Source organism: Calidris pugnax, unplaced genomic scaffold, assembly GCF_001431845.1.
Source record: "Calidris pugnax isolate Ruff unplaced genomic scaffold, ASM143184v1 scaffold67, whole genome shotgun sequence".
Lineage (NCBI taxonomy): Eukaryota > Metazoa > Chordata > Aves > Charadriiformes > Scolopacidae > Calidris > Calidris pugnax.
The window spans coordinates 306323-325945 of record NW_015090779.1 but is presented as its reverse complement, the minus strand read 5'-3'; the positions used below and the strand labels follow the sequence as shown (position 1 = coordinate 325945).

The following is a 19623-nucleotide window of genomic DNA, read 5'->3' as shown; positions in this document are numbered from 1 at the left end:
AATAACAGGTTCATTCATAACACTTAAAGCGGGAATTCATATGCTGCTTGGCTTACAATAAACTGAGCAGGCATATTAGTTTAAGAAACATCCCCATGAATCACTTTCCATCGTAGGCAGTTATGAGTTGTCTTCACCAAAAAAAAAGCCATAACAACTGCTTAATGATGCCTGCACTACTGTTACTACTATTATAACACTAAAGTCAATTAGCGTAAACGTTAGATTATGTAATCAGACAACTCAAAGAGCTATTTTGTAAAACTGGGAAGAAAAGGTTGACCTATCAACACTTCTAAGAATTAAAAGTAAAAATCTCTTTTTACACAGAGACAGCTCTGAGGTCATTGCTTTTTCCACACAAAATGTCAGAACTTAGGAGTAATGAATACTCCCCTAGTTATGTCAGTCCCCTGGAGAGCAGGAAACTCTCGCTTAGATCTTCCTTCTGCTTAAATTTGAACACTTGACCTAAAAAGTATAGACTAGGTAGCCCATCTCTCAAGTAAAGAATGCAAACACCTGCTGGTTTGACCAGCTGGACTATTTAACCCAGAACATGTGAGATTCTCCCACCAAAACAGTGATGAGAACTGGGGTGTTCCCACTGAATGCTCAATTCAGCATGTACAGATTAAGGAGATTACAGCAACATATGGTTTGTTTCGTCTTCAACTGAAAACAGAGTAAGAAACTACAGAAAATGCAAATGAATATTCAGCACAAGCATTTCTTTGCAGCACAGAATAAAAACAAGGGGGAAGTTAAATATTTACCATTTCAACTGTATTTTTCTTTGCTATAGAAGGTGGTATGTAATAAATATTTATTCTAGAGTTCCTCTTTACCCACAGAAACTTCACCAAAAATAGAAAGCAAAGACAGACACTGTTGCTTCAGTGAGTCTTGAATGAAGCTCACGCCACTCAGCTTCCAGGAACACAAGGAGGATGCTGCTAGGTTCTAACAGCTTCCACAGATGTCAGGATTTTTCCCTCAGCCTCAACTCAAGCAGACCACAGCTCCCCCCTTGTAAAAAACAAGCCAGACAAACTCCAGGAAAAAAAATACCATGGGCACTTTTTTAACAGAGAAAAATTTAATTTAGCAGTACGTCACCAAGTACTCGCAAACTTCTATAAACTTATTCTGCTTTTCCCCGTTTTTCAGAAATAAACACCTCCCTGAGCTGTATTTAGTTCAGTCTGACTCAGAAGAAAATACATACCCTAATGAGACAAAATTTTTCTTCTGTTCACTGCTTTTCTTACAATATATTACATCCAAGTATTAATGAGCTTTTACCCAGGCTGTCCTATAAGCTTCTGTACCGTTGTACCGACACATAAAACTCTAACAGGTAAGGCTTTAGCTTGATGGATGGTGGTGATTTCACATACATGCCAGGAAGTGCATTTCAGAAACTCTGTGCTACTTTGTTAGTTCTAGAGTTGTGGGTCTTGTGTCCCTGCAGCCACACCACTACAGCTAAATATCATTAACAGAGTCATCGTGTCATTGGTTTCAGTGAACTCAGGAGCCCATTAAAAGTCCTCATCCACACTTGCCCCCTGTACCAATGTGTAGGAAACGTTTTATGACAGTGGGTGCACAAATTCAGTTCAGGTTTGCAGCAGTCTCCCAAGATCCCACAAAGTGTTGTCCTCCACAGAGCAGAGGAGACAAGCCACCCTGTTACGGATTGTGGTGTACAGACACTGTCTATCCACTTCTATGGAAGCTAAGGAAGGGGAAAAAACCCCAACAAAACCCAAAAACTCTGACCAGCCACCTCAACAGCTCCTGAGATAACCCAGCCTAGGTGAGAAGCAGCACAGCAAAGGTTTACGACGAAGAGGGAAGCCACACTTCTTCAGAGGTCAGCCTTGGCTCCACAGGCCCCAATGCTCTGAACTGAGTAAAGGATGAGAAAATGTAAAGGATAAGAGTGCAGGTAAGCTCTTTTTCCTACATATTTGGAGAGTTTGTTTAACTAACGAAAAGCCCTAACTCATGACTAAAAGCTTTTGTCTAAATGTTACAGTGGCAAAGATTATGCTGAGACCAGGACTCAGAATGTGATGGAAAGAATTCACAACCACACCTAAACTTTTCAGAGCACCACACGCATAAACTGGCATTTTTTCTGACAGAAAATGGAAGGCATACAAGCTTTGTGCCAGGATTTGTAAGTGTTCACACTTTAAACTGCAATTCCATTCTGAGAATGAGAATGCTTTCAGCGAACAGACTGCTTTCTGCCTGTACAGTGCAGGGTTGTGATTTTAGATACTTTTATATATATATATACACACACATATGTATGGGTATTTATGGATTTTGTTGTCCCACTGGAGATACACTCATGTGGAACCTTGTGAGCATTCATTTTACTCAGCATGGAAATGCTGGTGTCCAACAGTGTATTTCTGTCTTTGGCAGGAAGAATGCATGCGACCGGAGCAATGGGACACAGGAAGGTTACGGGATCTCCAGTGAAAACAACTCCCAGCCCCTCTCCACCATATTTTGAGGTTTTTCACTGGTATTATGATGTCTGTACCTGAGCAGGGGAAAGGTTTTTTTCAGAGCACAAAAGTAGTACAGCTGTAAGTATATATACAGCTATAGGATATTTTTTCCCCTTTTACTCTTGACCCATACCACTTATCCATAGAGGGACCTATAACCAACGGAAGGTATGTAACAGTGTTTCCTCTCTTTGTGCCAGGTGAAGATATTGCTCATTCCCTTCTGACATTCAACTCCTACGACTAAAAAAGTTCAGGTTCCTTCACCAGGTAACAAAAGTTTTAGACACGTCAGCGGCACTCAGCAAACTGATCATGATATTAACACAGTACAGAGAAGATCAGATGGAAACCATACTGCTGTTTCATATGCAGCTGTTCCTTGCTCTACAAACTGAAGAAGGTGGAACTAAAGCCTCTCCGGTTTCACAATTTATGCTATTTTCATTTTTAACATGCAAAAACCAATTAATTTGTAGTGAACAATCTTTCTGTTTCTCTAAATAAAGCATAAAGACTGTTTATATCTCTTTGTCCATTTGTCAAAACGATATGTCAAAACGATAGTATGGGGAAACCACCATAATTATGGATAAATAGGACAAACTCACCCAGCAAGAAAATATTTAGATAGTCCATGCAGGCAACCACTTGTCTCCCCAATTATCATGTGACTAATCACTACACAGAAGACATTTCTTAAGCACGAGGAAGAGGTAGGATGCAATCATAACATGAATGGAAACAAGGTTGAGCCATCAAGGGGTTCATAAATGGCCACACATGGCAGGGGACAGATGGTCTCCTGCTCCCCAGTTCTGCACAGCATCACATGTTCCCTTCAAACCTTCTGTGCACCACAAAATACCTGGGATGGAAGGCCAAAGACCAGTCTCAGGGTCTGAGGAAAACATACTTTTCTCCAGTACAGCGGCTACTGGAAGGAAAGGAGAGAGCACATCACCTCACAACCAGCTCAACCTTCAAATCCACACCTGAATAAGTATACCCCCGCTGAGCACAACCTGCTTCTACACAGATCAGATTGTGATAACACCACTGCATTTGTTCCGACAAGACAGCCTGTATGAGTAACATGGCCCTGAATCTTTCATCTTAAAAGAAAAGATTTTTTTCTACTGAGACAAAAGTTCTTACCTTTTATCTCCCAAAACTTAACACACACACAAAAAAATATGTAGATAAAAATCCATTCTAGACAGCACTGAGCATTTGAGACTCATCTTCTATCAAGGAACACCAACATGCTCTTCCCCTGGAGCTGACTGACTATATTTTATGTGGTCAATACAGAACTGCTGTTCTCGGGTATTTTTATCACTATAACTATTTCACTCTTACAGTATCATTTGATGTTCCTAACCAGGAACCTCAGTTTCTAAGTAAACATACAAGCCAGATTGTTATCTCTTTTTATGATGTTTCCTGAGCACACATCAAGGCTTTTCTATCACTGATGAAGACTCATACGTAAGTACCTGTGCTGATTTAGGCTTTAGGTAGTTCCAGTGCAAATGAAGAATTAAAAATCTACAACCTCAATATAGATACACACTTAATATAGATGCAAGTGTCATTACAAGAAGCATCACCACAAATGCATCTGAAAAATATTTAAACTTCATTATACCAGATGACTAACACAACATCAGCTCTAGATGCATTGACATCCTCCTCACACATTCTTCATGATATGTTCAGAAGAAAAAAAAAAAAAAAACAACTCTTCAGCTTTCCACAACTTTATGGAAAATTTATGCATTGTACAAACAAGGCAAAGTGTATATGTTCATGCAAACACACATTTAGGCTCAGAATACCTGTTAAGCAAGAAACATTATTTTCATCTGAGCAATAGTCGGTTTATGTAATAAAATTCATGGCATTCCAGTTAAAGAACAAGGTGGTATTTGAAAGAATCAATGCATTCTATCCAAGCAAGGAAGAACTGCTCTGGATTTGATGTGGCTTATCTTTCCTACCAAAGGAGGGGACTGAGATACTCTACTCCTAAGTAGGTAGCCAGCTAGTCTCTTTCAGGAATCTCTTAATTTGTACATTTTCCAGATTCCTATGGAAATTTATAGAATTCCTGTGCTTCAGTAACAAAACCGCAGCTGCACGAGTTTTAAGAATAATTTGGAGTGAACTTCAGTAAATTCTGAAGGGGTTTTAACGATATGGGAAGTTAACTATTAGTCCAGTTTCATGTTGCGCAAGCAGTCAATTTGACCCAGGTACTTAAGAAGGCCTCGTCTGCTTCTCTGAGCTAATTTATTCAAGATCAGTGTAAGGTCCTTTGCTCTGAATTGCAAAGACTGAATTACTTCATGATATATACAAATCATCCTGCCCAAAATGATTTAAATAAAACTCATTTTAAAATATAACAGGTTCATTCATAACACTTAAAGCGGGAATTCATATGCTGCTTGGCTTACAATAAACTGAGCAGGCATATTAGTTTAAGAAACATCCCCATGAATCACTTTCCATCGTAGGCAGTTATGAGTTGTCTTCACCAAAAAAAAAGCCATAACAACTGCTTAATGATGCCTGCACTACTGTTACTACTATTATAACACTAAAGTCAATTAGCGTAAACGTTAGATTATGTAATCAGACAAACTAAAGTCAATTAGCGTAAACGTTAGATTACGTAATCAAAGACAGCTCAAAGAGCTATTTTGTAAAACTGGGAAGAAAAGGTTGACCTATCAACACTTCTAAGAATTAAAAGTAAAAATCTCTTTTTACACAGAGACAGCTCTGAGGTCATTGCTTTTTCCACACAAAATGTCAGAACTTAGGAGTAATGAATACTCCCCTAGTTATGTCAGTCCCCTGGAGAGCAGGAAACTCTCGCTTAGATCTTCCTTCTGCTTAAATTTGAACACTTGACCTAAAAAGTATAGACTAGGTAGCCCATCTCTCAAGTAAAGAATGCAAACACCTGCTGGTTTGACCAGCTGGACTATTTAACCCAGAATATGTGAGATTCTCCCACCAAAACAGTGATGAGAACTGGGGTGTTCCCACTGAATGCTCAATGCAGCATGTACAGAACCAGTTACTACACCCGATTGGAGCATTTTGCTGTCTGTGGTGACTTATTACTCCATTAAGAAGCCTCTTTTACCCCACAGCTCTCCTGGGTGGCCGTTGTACAAATAGCCCCTTCGCTTCTTTATTTTCAGATATTAAGTGCTTAGTCTGGCACAGTGTAGAAACGCCAGCTGCCACAACACATTTTCTCCTTCCAGTGACAAGAAGGAACACTTTCTACACTGCCAGGCAGACCCGAGGCTTCCTCTGGCTTCCCTCTGCAGCAGCCCCAAGAGGCTGAGTTTCCTTGTGTATCTGCTTGGAGTTTTTTCTTGAACGTACTTCAAACCTGCTGTAGACTATTATACCATTTCCTAGCTCTGCTATTTCTTGCTAAAAACGTAAATCTTGAAGTGCAAACAAAGCATTGCATATCACTGGTGCTTCACAAGACTGGATATTGTCAATAAGTTACTTAATTATTTTTCCTTGGTATAAACGCATTCCCAGACAGCCATGGTGTGGATTGCAATATATTTGGGGTAGGTCCAATGCTGCAGTTTACAAAAAACTATTTTAATACTCAAGCCTCAAAGCAAAGTCTTTGAGGTTTCATTTAAGAAGTCTGTGTCCTGATGGGTATTTCCCTCATATGAGCTACAGTGGATGTTTAAATGAAACAGCTGGGAAGTTTTTATGGATAACTCAGTAGTTACCCTGCAAACACCCCAAACCATTTCCTAAAAGAGGCTTTAGTATGAACACATAAAAAAGTTAAAGATAAGTGAAGATGTAAACACTTTGTAGTAGTAATGCAATCTTTCACAGTTAATTACATTAATACATAAAAAAGGCAATGATATTAAAATATAGTTTTATATATATATATATATAATTGTTTGCGTGATACCAGTTGCAGTTTCCAGTTCTTTGCTTAGGCACTTAAAACAGTGCCCTGACCAACAGCACAAATAAAGTAAGTGATCAACATATTTGAAACAACTGCCTCTGGTACCAAAATGCAACTGAACATAAGGCTACATTGAGTAAAATGGATTATTCTGTCTGCACATGAGCAAGTTAATGGTATGCTGCGGGAAGCAGTGATTTCTGCAGTATAGTAATTCTCCAAAATTAATTCTTATCACAAGCATTTTACAATAACTGATAAAATGCACATGTACCCATCTGCTTTTCATACTATGAACCTAATCCATTCTTACAAAACTGTTTTTGAAACTAACCTACAGCACTAAAACTGTACAAAACTGTATAAAATGGGCAAAGACAGCAACATTCTATTTTCACCTTGAGTATGTGAAAGCTTTGGGTATCGCCTCACCAGACAATAAAAATCAGTATTTCATAAAGACCGTTATCTAAGAAATAAAATTAGAAAAGTTTTACTTTACAGGGGATGAGATAAACTGAATTAAAAGGTCCCAGATGAAGAAGCCAGCTCAGGATGGAAAGTACTTTGATGCTTAATAGCTAATTTCACACTACTCAGGACAGCGTATCCAGTGTCTTTTCACTTCTGTCAACGCTACACAAGACATGCCCCAGGAGCACCTTGGCAACAGAGTCAGAAGGTTCTCATCCATCTGGGAAACACCTTGGGCTGGCTGAGGAACTTGTCTAATTCACATTCCTTCCTTGACACAGGTTGACCCCCAGGGAAACATGCTTCTTAGCCCGCTTGAAATACGAAATGACGTCAGCAGCAGCCTCCGCGACCCCCGAGCCACCACGTACACCTACGACAGTGCCAACCTGCAGTACAGAAGAGCCACTTCCAGCAGGGACCTCTACAGCAGGAGTGCTCTGGACAGGCACAGGCTTCATAACAAAGGACGCTTACGAAGAAGGGCATCCCAGATCAAAGTCAAAATCCCTGATTTGACTGATGTTAACTCGATAGACAAGTGGTCCAGAATGGTCTTTCCCATCACGTTTATTCTTTTCAATGTTGTTTACTGGCTGTATTATGTCCATTAATTTATACAATAATGTTGTCATCTAACATAATTGGACTTGTTTCTTTTCCTTTAAACTTTGTTAACTCTGAAGAACTGCAGTAGCCATAACATTACAAGTCCAAGGTAAGATAACCAGCCATCAAATACTTCTAAATTTAAGCTTTTAAAAAAAAAACACCAAACAACCCAAATCAGCATGACCACATTCAGATCAGAATAGTACAGATCTGCTCTTAAAGATCATCTTCAGCAAAAGCACTATAGCTTGATTTTTACAAAGAGTTTGTACATCGCTCATGAGGTGTCTGTACCCACTTTTTTTTTTAAATGGAATAAAAATTAGTCCTACTGTATTTCTTACCACATATTGGCAGCCCACAGCAGCATACTTCCAAACAAGACAGTCTTTCAGCATTTAGAATGCAGTTATTGAAGACATAACTGTTTGAAGGATTAAAACTACTACATCATGCATCATTTTGAAGTTAATAGTTACACTAGGAAGTATTTCCATAGTATCTGCGAGAAGTCAGTCAGTTCACATTTTCAGAGAGGCAGGGATCTTCAAAAGAAAAGAAAAGGCAGCAAAGACAAATCCCACTGAGTTTCCAACTAAGGAATCAGCTGATTGGATCTAACTGGAATTTTGTTATTTCCAAAAAGTAGCAAAGTTGAAAATGATGAGAACAATTGTGCCATCTGTAATTTTGTATTAAAAAGTAGAAAACAGACACGCGTTCATTCCTAGAAGCAACTACTGAGGGACACCCCAGCTCAAGAGTGGCCACTTTTCTTGATGCCCATGGCTGGTAATTGCAACACATTCTCCCAAAAGTTGGCAGATGTCAGGGAAGAGACCTGAGAGCTCTGCACACAGTTTCCTACAGATTTCCTGACTCCACTGAGGAGCAGGAGATACAGCTGAGTCCCATAGCACCCTGGTGATGTTGGGTACACTGCTCCTGAGGAGTTGCCTCTCCTTACCCAGCTCCTTACTCAGAACCACAGCCAAGGAGCTGTGGGAGAAGTGCTACCAAGCTGCATCCAGCTGAGGAGTGATAGGTCAGTCATCTCCTCCTATCTATGTCTGTATCAAATCCATTTCCCTTCTCTACTGCCAGCTTCAGATCACCACAGTCCAAAATATAGGGTCCATTCTCATGTACTGGGAGTCCTACAACACACGCCACCAATACAAACCTCATCCCTGCTGCCAGTATTGAACAGCACACATCAAGGCCTGGCTGTATCGAGAGCTGGAAGTCACGATCTTGAGAGAGAAAACAGCTGCCAGCTCTTGGCATGAAATTTTGCATCAGGGGCTAATAGTCGCACAACATACAGAGGCAAGAGCCACTTACTGCAGGTTGGCAGCATCTTAGCCCAGAGCCAGCATCTCCTGCCTCCCACTGAGATCCTCTCCACACATTTAACTACTAACTCTGGTAAAGAAAACAGAATTTGGCATACAAGCTCACAAGGCACACTGGATTTAAACTAAAGCCTCTTTTAAAGCCTCAAAAGAGAATTAAAACCAAAACTTGGGAACAGGGTGTAAAACCAGAGCTAGCACATTTTCCACTTTCCACTACTTTTAGAAAAAAAGCTTTCATTTGAGAGCAATAGCTTGGCAGCAAGGAAAAAACAATTATCAGAGGTATGGGATGGAAAAACGTGGCAATTTATGGGTTACCCATATACATTGCTATCTAGAGCTAGGAATTAGTGAGCACAAAAGAGAAACAACCTCATCAGTAGGTTGGTTTGACTCGTTTTAAGCAATAAAGGGGAATAACACAGTGATGGAGCTTGGCATTACAGTCGAATTTTGGTAGTTACTTTGCCTGCCCATAGGAACCACAAGCTCAGCATAGGTAAGGTCCTATTGCTAATTAAGTTTCAGGTAAAGCACCTCACAATTTGTGCTGCTGTTTCATGCAATTTGTGAGTTTGAATAGATTATTTAAAGAATTTTGCAAGTCCTTTTTAGCTAGCTTTCCCAAAGACAAGAGCTTCTACTGTCACTGAGTGTGTGCGTTCGTGTGCTTGTGCTAGAGTCTCCCAATAAAATTTGAATCTATTAGCAGTTTCAATCAAAAGATAACAGAAGAGTATGGATCCAGGAGATAACACATTCCTTCAAGTTTCAACAAAGCAGGTAGCTGAGCAGAGGATAAAGCTCCTTCTTAATCCATCCCTTTTCTCTGGGAGAAAGGGATTCAATGAACCCCAAGCTTATTAGTCATCACAGAACCCACATGGGAGGGCAATTCAATACCCAGATACATGGGGAAATAAGGTTCATTGGTTTCCATGATCCTGAAACTATTTATTCCACACTTACAATGATCTTTTAATCTCGTTCTAATCTTACTTCTCTTCAGCAGTATCCTACCCTGACTATGAAGAAGCAGTCAGTGGCTAAACCAGCAGCATCTTTGGAGCACCTATTTCTTTGAGAGCAGAGTAAATTAAATAGCTCCTCTGTGCTTGTCCAGGGCTTCAAACTAGGATGGAGCCAGCCAGGAGACTGCAGTGATTTTGGTCACCTCTCTAATATCAATCCAGCTGAGTAGCCAGCCTGTGAACCCTCCTTGGATGAGCAAAACCATGGATTTACAAGAGCCTTATCACTGTGATGGCAGGCACAAGAGCTGGGATCAGCCCAAAACTGTGTGAGAGTCAGCTCCAGTCACTCTGAAGGATAAACCAAAACCCTTCCACCTCACACAATTCAAACAATTAAGGAGGAATAGCAATAGTGGTAGATAAGATCTTAAAACACCACAAAAAAAGGACCTTTTCAATATCACAGGAGTATTTATGACAACATTCCTTTGCTCGATGCTACCACTGAACAGCAGAAGCTGCTGTTTCAGAGTTATCCACTGGTTCACCTTGTTCACCCTTATACAAAATGTTCCATCCCCTTGTGCTGCTAACACCGCCTTGGAAGTATTTGTCAAAAAAGGGCTGTGTTATATCTGTTGCATACAAAAATATTTTAAAATGGTTTCTGCATTGAAAAGCATAAAAACAACATCTGTGATTGTATAAGTAAGTTTCTTCCAACCCCATAATCCCAAAGAAGACAGGAGGTCATAGAACAATATTTAATTTCAGAATGTGATGATACTGAAATGTATATGCACAGGGTGAAAGAATTAAGAGACAAGTGAGAAATCTGGCATTTTTTAAAGGAAGACTGCGTGATTTTGATCTACTTACTGTCTTAGGAGTGCAGAGTGAATTATGTTGTCTGCTCCTTGGCATGTTTGTTTCTCAATTTTAAGTCATTTTGAGTCTCCAAGTGTTAGAAAAACATCACCTAGTGCCAGTCTAAGAAATGGTATGGTAGTCATTCTTTTACACTTTTATTCTTGGCAAAATCATGGAGTGTTCATTACCAATTAGGAGCTAAGATAACTACATGGCAGCAGAACCATGTTATCTCTCTGAAGACGGTCTCTGATCAATAATGTCTTTTAACTCATCACTGCCTATCTGTATATACACAGTCTTAAGAGGAAAGCATAAAATATCAACCACGAAAAATGTTCATAAAGATGGCTTCCTTTGGCAGATTATGCATTTCAGTGAGAGCATCAGCAACCTTGTTGGAATCTCTGAACATGTCAGTTTCCTCGTTCCCATATCTGAAATGTCATTTGCTGTTTTGATGCAGCTGGCAACATATTATCTGATTTTTTTTTTTAGATTCTCAGAAGCAACCAACTTTGAATATTGTGTGCTGCAGAAAATAGCAGCATTACAAAGGAAAGGTAGCAAATCATCATTTCAAGAAAGAGCTCGATGAGACTTTGGCATAGGTAAAGAGTTCGGGATTACATTTTACAAAGGCAGTTAATAGCAGCTCTCATCACATCATCCATCTAAATCAATATTAAAAGAAATATGAGAGGTCTGAAATCTCTGCATTCCCAAGAAACAAAAATTCCTTCTTTTACTGTAGCCATTAAAATAAAAGTTATTTAATCTATACGATGCTAGGGATCCTTCCCCCCCTCAAGACAGTCCACCACCAAAGCAGTACCTGTGGACCTGCAGTACTTTCCAGTTAAAGTCTCCATACTCTCTGGTGCCTTTCATTATCGTATTGGCTAAATCAGCTGACTAATCTGATACTAAAAAATAGCCACAGCCCTCTCGATGTAGGACTCTCATTGGTGTTAGCACATATGAAGAGTACCTTTGAGTAAAATTCCCAGCCGTAGACAGCACGAAGAGCTGATCATCCAGTATGTCCTGCGCAAACCAGCATCCAAACACAAGGTTCTGCTCCTGCAATGATCTCTCCACGGAGCAGCCTGATGATGTGAACCACGCAGGCTAGCAAAAGTCCAAAGGATGAATCTTTGTGAGATTTGTCTCCTCCTCTACATTTTGGTAGTAGTCTCTTGGTCTTTCTGGAGAGGTCCTGAAGAAAAATATAAACTATAAATTTACAGAGGGAAGCACAATATAATGCCAAATGTAATTAAGGTGGATTTAAAAAAGTAAAAAACTTTATAGACTACCTTGAGACACTTATGAAAGCATTCTCCAGTAGCAGAAGAATAAAAAATCCCTTTATTTCTGCTACTTCATTATGATTATTAATTCACAATGCAAAGTGATAGCAAAGCTTGCATACTTCAGGACAAGGTGTTACTGGTTCCTAAAACCACCTTTCAGATGAAAGCATAATTATGATTCAGTGTGTTTCTTATTAGAAAGGCTTGCTCCAGAACTCAGAAAGGTTCTAAAGGCTTATATATATATTTTAAAAACACACCTTGACATACACAATTGCTTTGTTGCGCCTTTATTTCTGCTACTTCATTATGATTATTAATTCACAATGCAAAGTGATAGCAAAGCTTGCATACTTCAGGACAAGGTGTTACTGGTTCCTAAAACCACCTTTCAGATGAAAGCATAATTATGATTCAGTGTGTTTCTTATTAGAAAGGCTTGCTCCAGAACTCAGAAAGGTTCTAAAGGCTTATATATATATTTTAAAAACACACCTTGACATACACAATTGCTTTGTTGCGAAAGCAGTTTTATTACAGCAGTCACTTCCATATCGACAGTTCACTGGTCAGATCCAATTCTGATTCACTTCAGTGTGCCAAGATCAGAGATGAAATGGTTGATTAAGAAAAACATGTTTTTTCTGAAGTCAAGGGAAGATTTCTATGAAATGGAGAGAAGTGCAAGGAACGCCAATGGAGGGCAAGTAACATTTTTATAATTCACTTTTATATTTTGTATCAAGATATGCTGCATTTTCTGATTCAAATTACAGGTCTGTTTACGCAGCGTGAATTTCTGTAGGTGCTTTTCACATGTTGAAATTAAAACTTCATACAGCGTGTCCATTATATGTACTATTTTCATTAGTTCAAAGGGCCTACGCACAAAAATTTTGTTTCTGGTCTTAATTACATGCTTAAGAGGTCCCTACATAGTACCTGCAAAACCACAGAGGTTTCACCACTGTATTTATGATAGTTTTTTTTCTTTTTTTTGGTCTATGCAACCATGGGATCCAGGAGTGAGCTGCTCTGCAGGGGTAAACACCAGGAGAATACGAGCACATGTCCCTGAAGTACCTAATTCTCAGGACAGCAACAGAAGGAAACCAGCTACTGACAGACAGTACAAAGTACAGAGCAGCAAGCTGTCTTCTCCACTTTGTTGTGTCCTTTTCCTTTCCAGCTACTGGAGGCCATTACATCCTTTGTGAGGACAGTTTGCTCCTCTGTAGGCATGTAAGGTGAGGACACACCTCTCAAATGTGGTTCCATGACAATCATGTTTTAGCTGCTCAACAGCCTGTCAACTGGTGCTCCTCTCCCTCTCCAGCCATTCACATGGTGGTGTTATGCTCCCTGTCAAAAACATCATTTTGATAGTTATATAAATAACAGTCAGACTTTCAATAAAGTCTAACACCCACAAAAAAGCAGCTCATTGCACATTTATTGCTGTCACTGTAACAGAAATTGTCTTGTATTCTTTTTTTAAAGCAAAAGAATTCATTGAAAGACTATTCTTCAGCCTTTCCTGTTCAGTGCTGCAGCAAATACAGGACAAACATAGGATGATACAAAAGATTAACCACCACCATATACCTTTAGAGTAATTATAAATGCATTTTTCCATAACTTGCTATAAAATTTCAAATGAAACTATGTAAACTTTAAGTCTCTAATACTAAGAAACAGTCACAAATATTTTTAAATAGCATTGACATTTTTAAAATATTATTTTCTATCAGCTAGATATGGGGCAGATTTTGCAAGAGAAGTTTCATATGTTGAACATAAAAATGTAAGTTATCATTTGTGGCCTTTTATTGTTGAGAAAATGGAGAACTTCATTTTGAAAAATGAAGTTCTCCAAGAGAAGTTTCATATGTTGAACATAAAAATGGATGTTATCATTTGTGGCCTTTTGTTGTTGAGAAAATGCAGAACTTCATTTTGAAAAATTTACTGTGGTTTTGAACAATTGATCTTTGAAAACTAAGAGGTAGCAACACGGAAGTTCTCTTCAGCAACATACTGCAAAGTAAGTTTTAAATATCCACCTTAATATTCTTCGAACTGCAGACTTTCTAGGTATCTGCTTTCTTAAATGTGTTCACATTATACATCTATAAATTGTATGAATGGATGAGCACACAAGCGTCTTCTATTCAAAAAATACATCCCAAACTTGATAGTGTACTTGATGAAATAAATTGCCAGCTCTTTATTATTTCTGCTGCTGTAAAGGAATAATTTTCAGTCCTTTTGTCCTAAAAGATAAAAACCGTGCCAATAAAAAAGTCAGTTAAAAAAAAAATCAGATACCAAATATTAAGCCTCTTTTACTTACAAAAGCCTTTTAGCAACAAACGCTGTCACAGTGTAATGAAAGCTAAAGCAGCTACACCTTCAAGCTGCATCATATGACTCACGAAGCATTTAAACACATAAGGCCATATCAAAATAATATAGTCATTCTTCTATAAAGTGACTAGATCTAGATCAAAGGGAGAAGTGGGATCATAGCAAATCTATCTATGAATAAATAGACCTGACAAATTTATTCCTTAAAGTCACAATTTAAAAAACCAGCACGCTCCTGAAGGGACTACTGGACAACCAGCAGCACCACGAAAAATGTTCATAAAGATGGCTTCCTTTGGCAGATTATGCATTTCAGTGAGAGCATCAGCAACCTTGTTGGAATCTCTGAACATGTCAGTTTCCTCGTTCCCATATCTGAAATGTCATTTGCTGTTTTGATGCAGCTGGCAACATATTATCTGATTTTTTTTTTTAGATTCTCAGAAGCAACCAACTTTGAATATTGTGTGCTGCAGAAAATAGCAGCATTACAAAGGAAAGGTAGCAAATCATCATTTCAAGAAAGAGCTCGATGAGACTTTGGCATAGGTAAAGAGTTCGGGATTACATTTTACAAAGGCAGTTAATAGCAGCTCTCATCACATCATCCATCTAAATCAATATTAAAAGAAATATGAGAGGTCTGAAATCTCTGCATTCCCAAGAAACAAAAATTCCTTCTTTTACTGTAGCCATTAAAATAAAAGTTATTTAATCTATACGATGCTAGGGATCCTTCCCCCCCTCAAGACAGTCCACCACCAAAGCAGTACCTGTGGACCTGCAGTACTTTCCAGTTAAAGTCTCCATACTCTCTGGTGCCTTTCATTATTGTATTGGCTAAATCAGCTGACTAATCTGATACTAAAAAATAGCCACAGCCCTCTCGATGTAGGACTCTCATTGGTGTTAGCACATATGAAGAGTACCTTTGAGTAAAATTCCCAGCCATAGACAGCACGAAGAGCTGATCATCCAGTATGTCCTGCGCAAACCAGCATCCAAACACAAGGTTCTGCTCCTGCAATGATCTCTCCACGGAGCAGCCTGATGATGTGAACCACGCAGGCTAGCAAAAGTCCAAAGGATGAATCTTTGTAAGATTTGTCTCCTCCTCTACGTTTTGGTAGTAGTCTCTTGGCCTTTCTGGAGACGTCCTGAAGAAAATATAAACTATACATTTACAGAGGGAAGCACAATATACTGCCAAATGTAATTAAGGTGGATTTAAAAAAGTAAAAAACTTTATAGACTACCTTGAGACACTTATGAAAGCATTCTCCAGTAGCAGAAGAATAAAAAATCCCTTTATTTCTGCTACTTCATTATGATTATTAATTCACAATGCAAAGTGATAGCAAAGCTTGCATACTTCAGGACAAGGTGTTACTGGTTCCTAAAACCACCTTTCAGATGGAAGCATAACTATGATTCGGTGTGTTTCTTATCAGAAAGGCTTGCTCCAGAACTCAGAAACATTCTACAGGCTTATATAGATCTTTTAAAAAACACAGCTTCTTGACATACACAATTGCTTTGTTGCAAAAGCAGTTTTATTACAGCAGTCACTTCCATATCGACAGTTCACTGGTCAGATCCAATTCTGATTCGCTTCAGTGTGCCGAGATCAAAGATGAAATGGTTGATTAAGAAAAACATGTTTTTTCTGAAATCAAGGGAAGATTTCTATGAAATGGAGAGAAGTGCAAGTAACGCCAATGGAGGGCAAGTAACATTTTTATAATTCACTTTTATATTTTGTATCAGGATATGCTGCATTTTCTGATTCAAATTACAGGTCTGTTTACGCAGCTTGAATTTCTGTAGGTGCTTTTCACGCGTTGAAATTAAACTTCATACAGTGTGTCCATTATATGTACTATTTTCATTAGTTCAAAGAGCCTATGCACAAAGTTTTGTTTCTGGTCTTAATTACATGCTTAAGAGGTCTGTACATAGTACCTGCAAAACCACAGAGGTTTCACCACTGTATTTATGATGGTTGTTTTCCTTTTTTTTGGTCTATGCAACCATGGGATCCAGGAGTGAGCTGCTCTGCAGGGGTAAACACCAGGAGAATACGAGCACATGTCCCTGAAGTACCTAATTCTCAGGACAGCAACAGAAGGAAACCAGCTACTGACAGACAGTACAAAGTACAGAGCAGCAAGCTGTCTTCTCCACTCTGTTGTGTCCTTTTCCTTTCCATCTACTGGAGGCCATTACATCCTTTGTGAGGACAGTTTGCTCCTCTGTAGGGATGTAAGGTGAGGACACACCTCTCAAATCCAGTTCCATGACAATCATGTTTTAGCTGCTCAACGGCCTGTCAACTGGTTCTCCTCTCCCTCTCCAGCCATTCACACGGTGGTGTTATGCCCCCTGTCAAAAACATCATTTTGATGGTTATATAAAAAACACTCGGACTTTCAATAAAGTCTAACACCCACAAAAAAGCAGCTCATTGCACATTTATTGCTGTCACTGTAACAGAAATTGTCTTTTTTTTTTTTAAAGCAAAAAAATTCATTGAAAGACAATTCTTCAGCTTTTCCTGTTCAGTGCTGCAGCAAATACAGGACAAACATAGGATGATACAAAAGATTAACCACCACCATATACCTTTAGAGTAATTATAAATGCATTTTTCCATAACTTGCTATAAAATTTCAAATGAAACTATGTAAACTTTAAGTCTCTAACACTAAGAAACAGTCACAAATATTTTTAAATAGCATTGACATTTAAAAAATATTATTTTCTATCAGCTAGATATGGGGCACATTTTGCAAGAGAAGTTTCATATGTTGAACATAAAAATGTAAGTTATCATTTGTGGCCTTTTATTGTTGAGAAAATGGAGAACTTCATTTTGAAAAATGAAGTTCTCCATTTTGAACAATTGATCTTTGAAAACTAAGAGGTAACAACACAGAAGTTCTCTTCAGCAACATACTGCAAAGTAAGTTTTAAATATCCACCTTAATATTCCTTGAACTGCAGACTTTCTAGGTATCTGCTTTCTTAAATGTGTTCACATTATACATCTATAAATTGTATAAATGGATCAGCACACAAGCGTCTTCTATCCAAAAGACATCCCAAACTTGATAGCGTACTTGATGAAATAAATTGCCAGCTGTTTATTATTTCTGCTGCTGTAAAGAAAAGGAATAATTTTCAGTCCTTTTGTCCTAAAGAATAAAAACCGTGCCAATAAAAAAGTCAGTTAAAAAAAAATCAGGTACCAAACATTAAGCCTCTTTACAAAAGCCTTTTAGCAACAAACGCTGTCACAGTGTAATGAAAGCTAAAGCAGCTACACCTTCAAGCTGCATCATATGACTCACGAAGCATTTAAACACATAAGGCCATATCAAAATAATATAGTCATTCTTCTATAAAGTGACTAGATCTAGATCAAAGGGAGAAGTGGGATCATAGCAAATCTATCTATGAATAAATAGACCTGACACTTTTACTTACAAAAGCCTTTTAGCAACAAACGCTGTCACAGTGTAATGAAAGCTAAAGCAGCTACACCTTCAAGCTGCATCATATGACTCACGAAGCATTTAAACACATAAGGCCATATCAAAATAATATAGTCATTCTTCTATAAAGTGACTAGATCTAGATCAAAGGGAGAAGTGGGATCATAGCAAATCTATCTATGAATAAATAGACCTGACAAATTTATTCCTTAAAGTCACAATTTAAAAAACCAGCACGCTCCTGAAGGGACTACTGGACAACCAGCAGGAACTCTTTCCAGATTTTTTCATAAAGTTAAACAAATATCAATTCCAATCTGAATTTTTAGCTTGAATTCGGTACCATTTATGCAAGGTCTTTATCTGTTACCTGATCCATTATCAAATTTCTGTTGCTTACGTATATTCAAGACTATCATTGAGCCAGATCTGTTAGATTGCAGTCCTTTCACTGTAACATAGTTTTCCAGTCTTTCAATCTTACAACTCCCTACCCCTGACACTGACCAACGTGCACATCTTACTAAATGCAGCAGTACCAAAAGGGGGGAAAAAAAAAATCTGCATTTTATACACACACATTTTTTTAAAGTGTTCTCTGACCCATAAAACTTCTAGTGCTAGCTTTAATATTATAAACCTACTTATATTCCTATCCATAAAGCCTACCAAAATCCCTTTCATAGAGGCCTTTCTACAAGAGAGCCCTCTTAAGTTCGATTTTTTGTACAGATGTATTACTTTACACTTTGCTTATACAAAAACCTATTGCACAACAAAACATAGATGAAATACAGGACCCTGATTTTGGATCTATGAAGAAGATAAGCCATCAACACTTTTGCCTTTTTATATATACAAAATGTGTAAAACACATGCATCTTGAGAAGTACACATTACTATTTATGTAAGCATTGCAAATAAGCTGATCTTCACCTATGGAAGGATGCTTTAACAAATAGTAGAAACTGTAAGATTCCTGGTGTGCTCCTCTCTAGTGTTATGGTTTCAGAAAGATTTGGACTTGAACTTACCCCTTATCTGCTGTATCAAGTGGGTTGGGATTATCCTTTTCATGCCCTATGTAGGTCAGCTCCTCTCCAGCGCTGCAGCCTCTTTTGAAAACAAACATACTCAAGTGAAAAGCCATCAATTAGGATACAAAACCAAAGCTAAAAACCGAAACTTCACTGCAAGTAAAGCCCCAGTGCTTTTTCCTCAACTGCTGAGCACTGAACAGGTTACCTACAGAAGTTGTAGTGTCCCCATCCTCAGGAGATATTCAAAAGCCATCCGTGCATGGTCCTCTGCAGGCTGCTCTAGGTGGCACTGCCTGAGCAGGGAGTGGGACAAGACGACCTCCAGAGGTCCCTTCCAACCTCATCCATTCTGTGACTCTAGACAGCTTTTGTTTGTAAAGCTGGATTTTACAAAGGCAGTTAATAGCAGCTCTCATCACATCATCCATCTAAATCAATATTAAAAGAAATATGAGAGGTCTGAAATCTCTGCATTCCCAAGAAACAAAAATTCCTTCTTTTACTGTAGCCATTAAAATAAAAGTTATTTAATCTATACGATGCTAGGGATCCTTCCCCCCCTCAAGACAGTCCACCACCAAAGCAGTACCTGTGGACCTGCAGTACTTTCC

The 19623-nt window shown here is 38.5% G+C and overlaps 1 protein-coding gene and 1 long non-coding RNA gene across 3 annotated transcripts in view; both read left to right on the top strand.

Moving 5' to 3' along the window:
- Positions 1-11798, top strand: part of GABRB1 (gamma-aminobutyric acid (GABA) A receptor, beta 1) — a 79067-nt gene extending 67269 nt beyond the window's left edge. The window contains exon 6 of the mRNA XM_014954349.1: positions 7263-11798. Coding sequence (XP_014809835.1) covers positions 7263-7595 — 333 coding nt within the window. The 3' untranslated portion in view covers positions 7596-11798. The remainder of the gene's footprint in view (positions 1-7262) is intronic.
- LOC106895175 lies at positions 701-3105 on the top strand. Of its 2 annotated transcripts, XR_001413379.1 has the most exons (4): positions 701-1954; positions 2045-2188; positions 2443-2609; positions 2732-3105. It is a non-coding gene; the product is annotated as an uncharacterized LOC106895175 (long non-coding RNA). The 2 variants fall into 2 exon arrangements; XR_001413378.1 differs by having other exon boundaries at positions 2045-2609.
- Positions 11799-19623: the final 7825 nt, after the last annotated feature.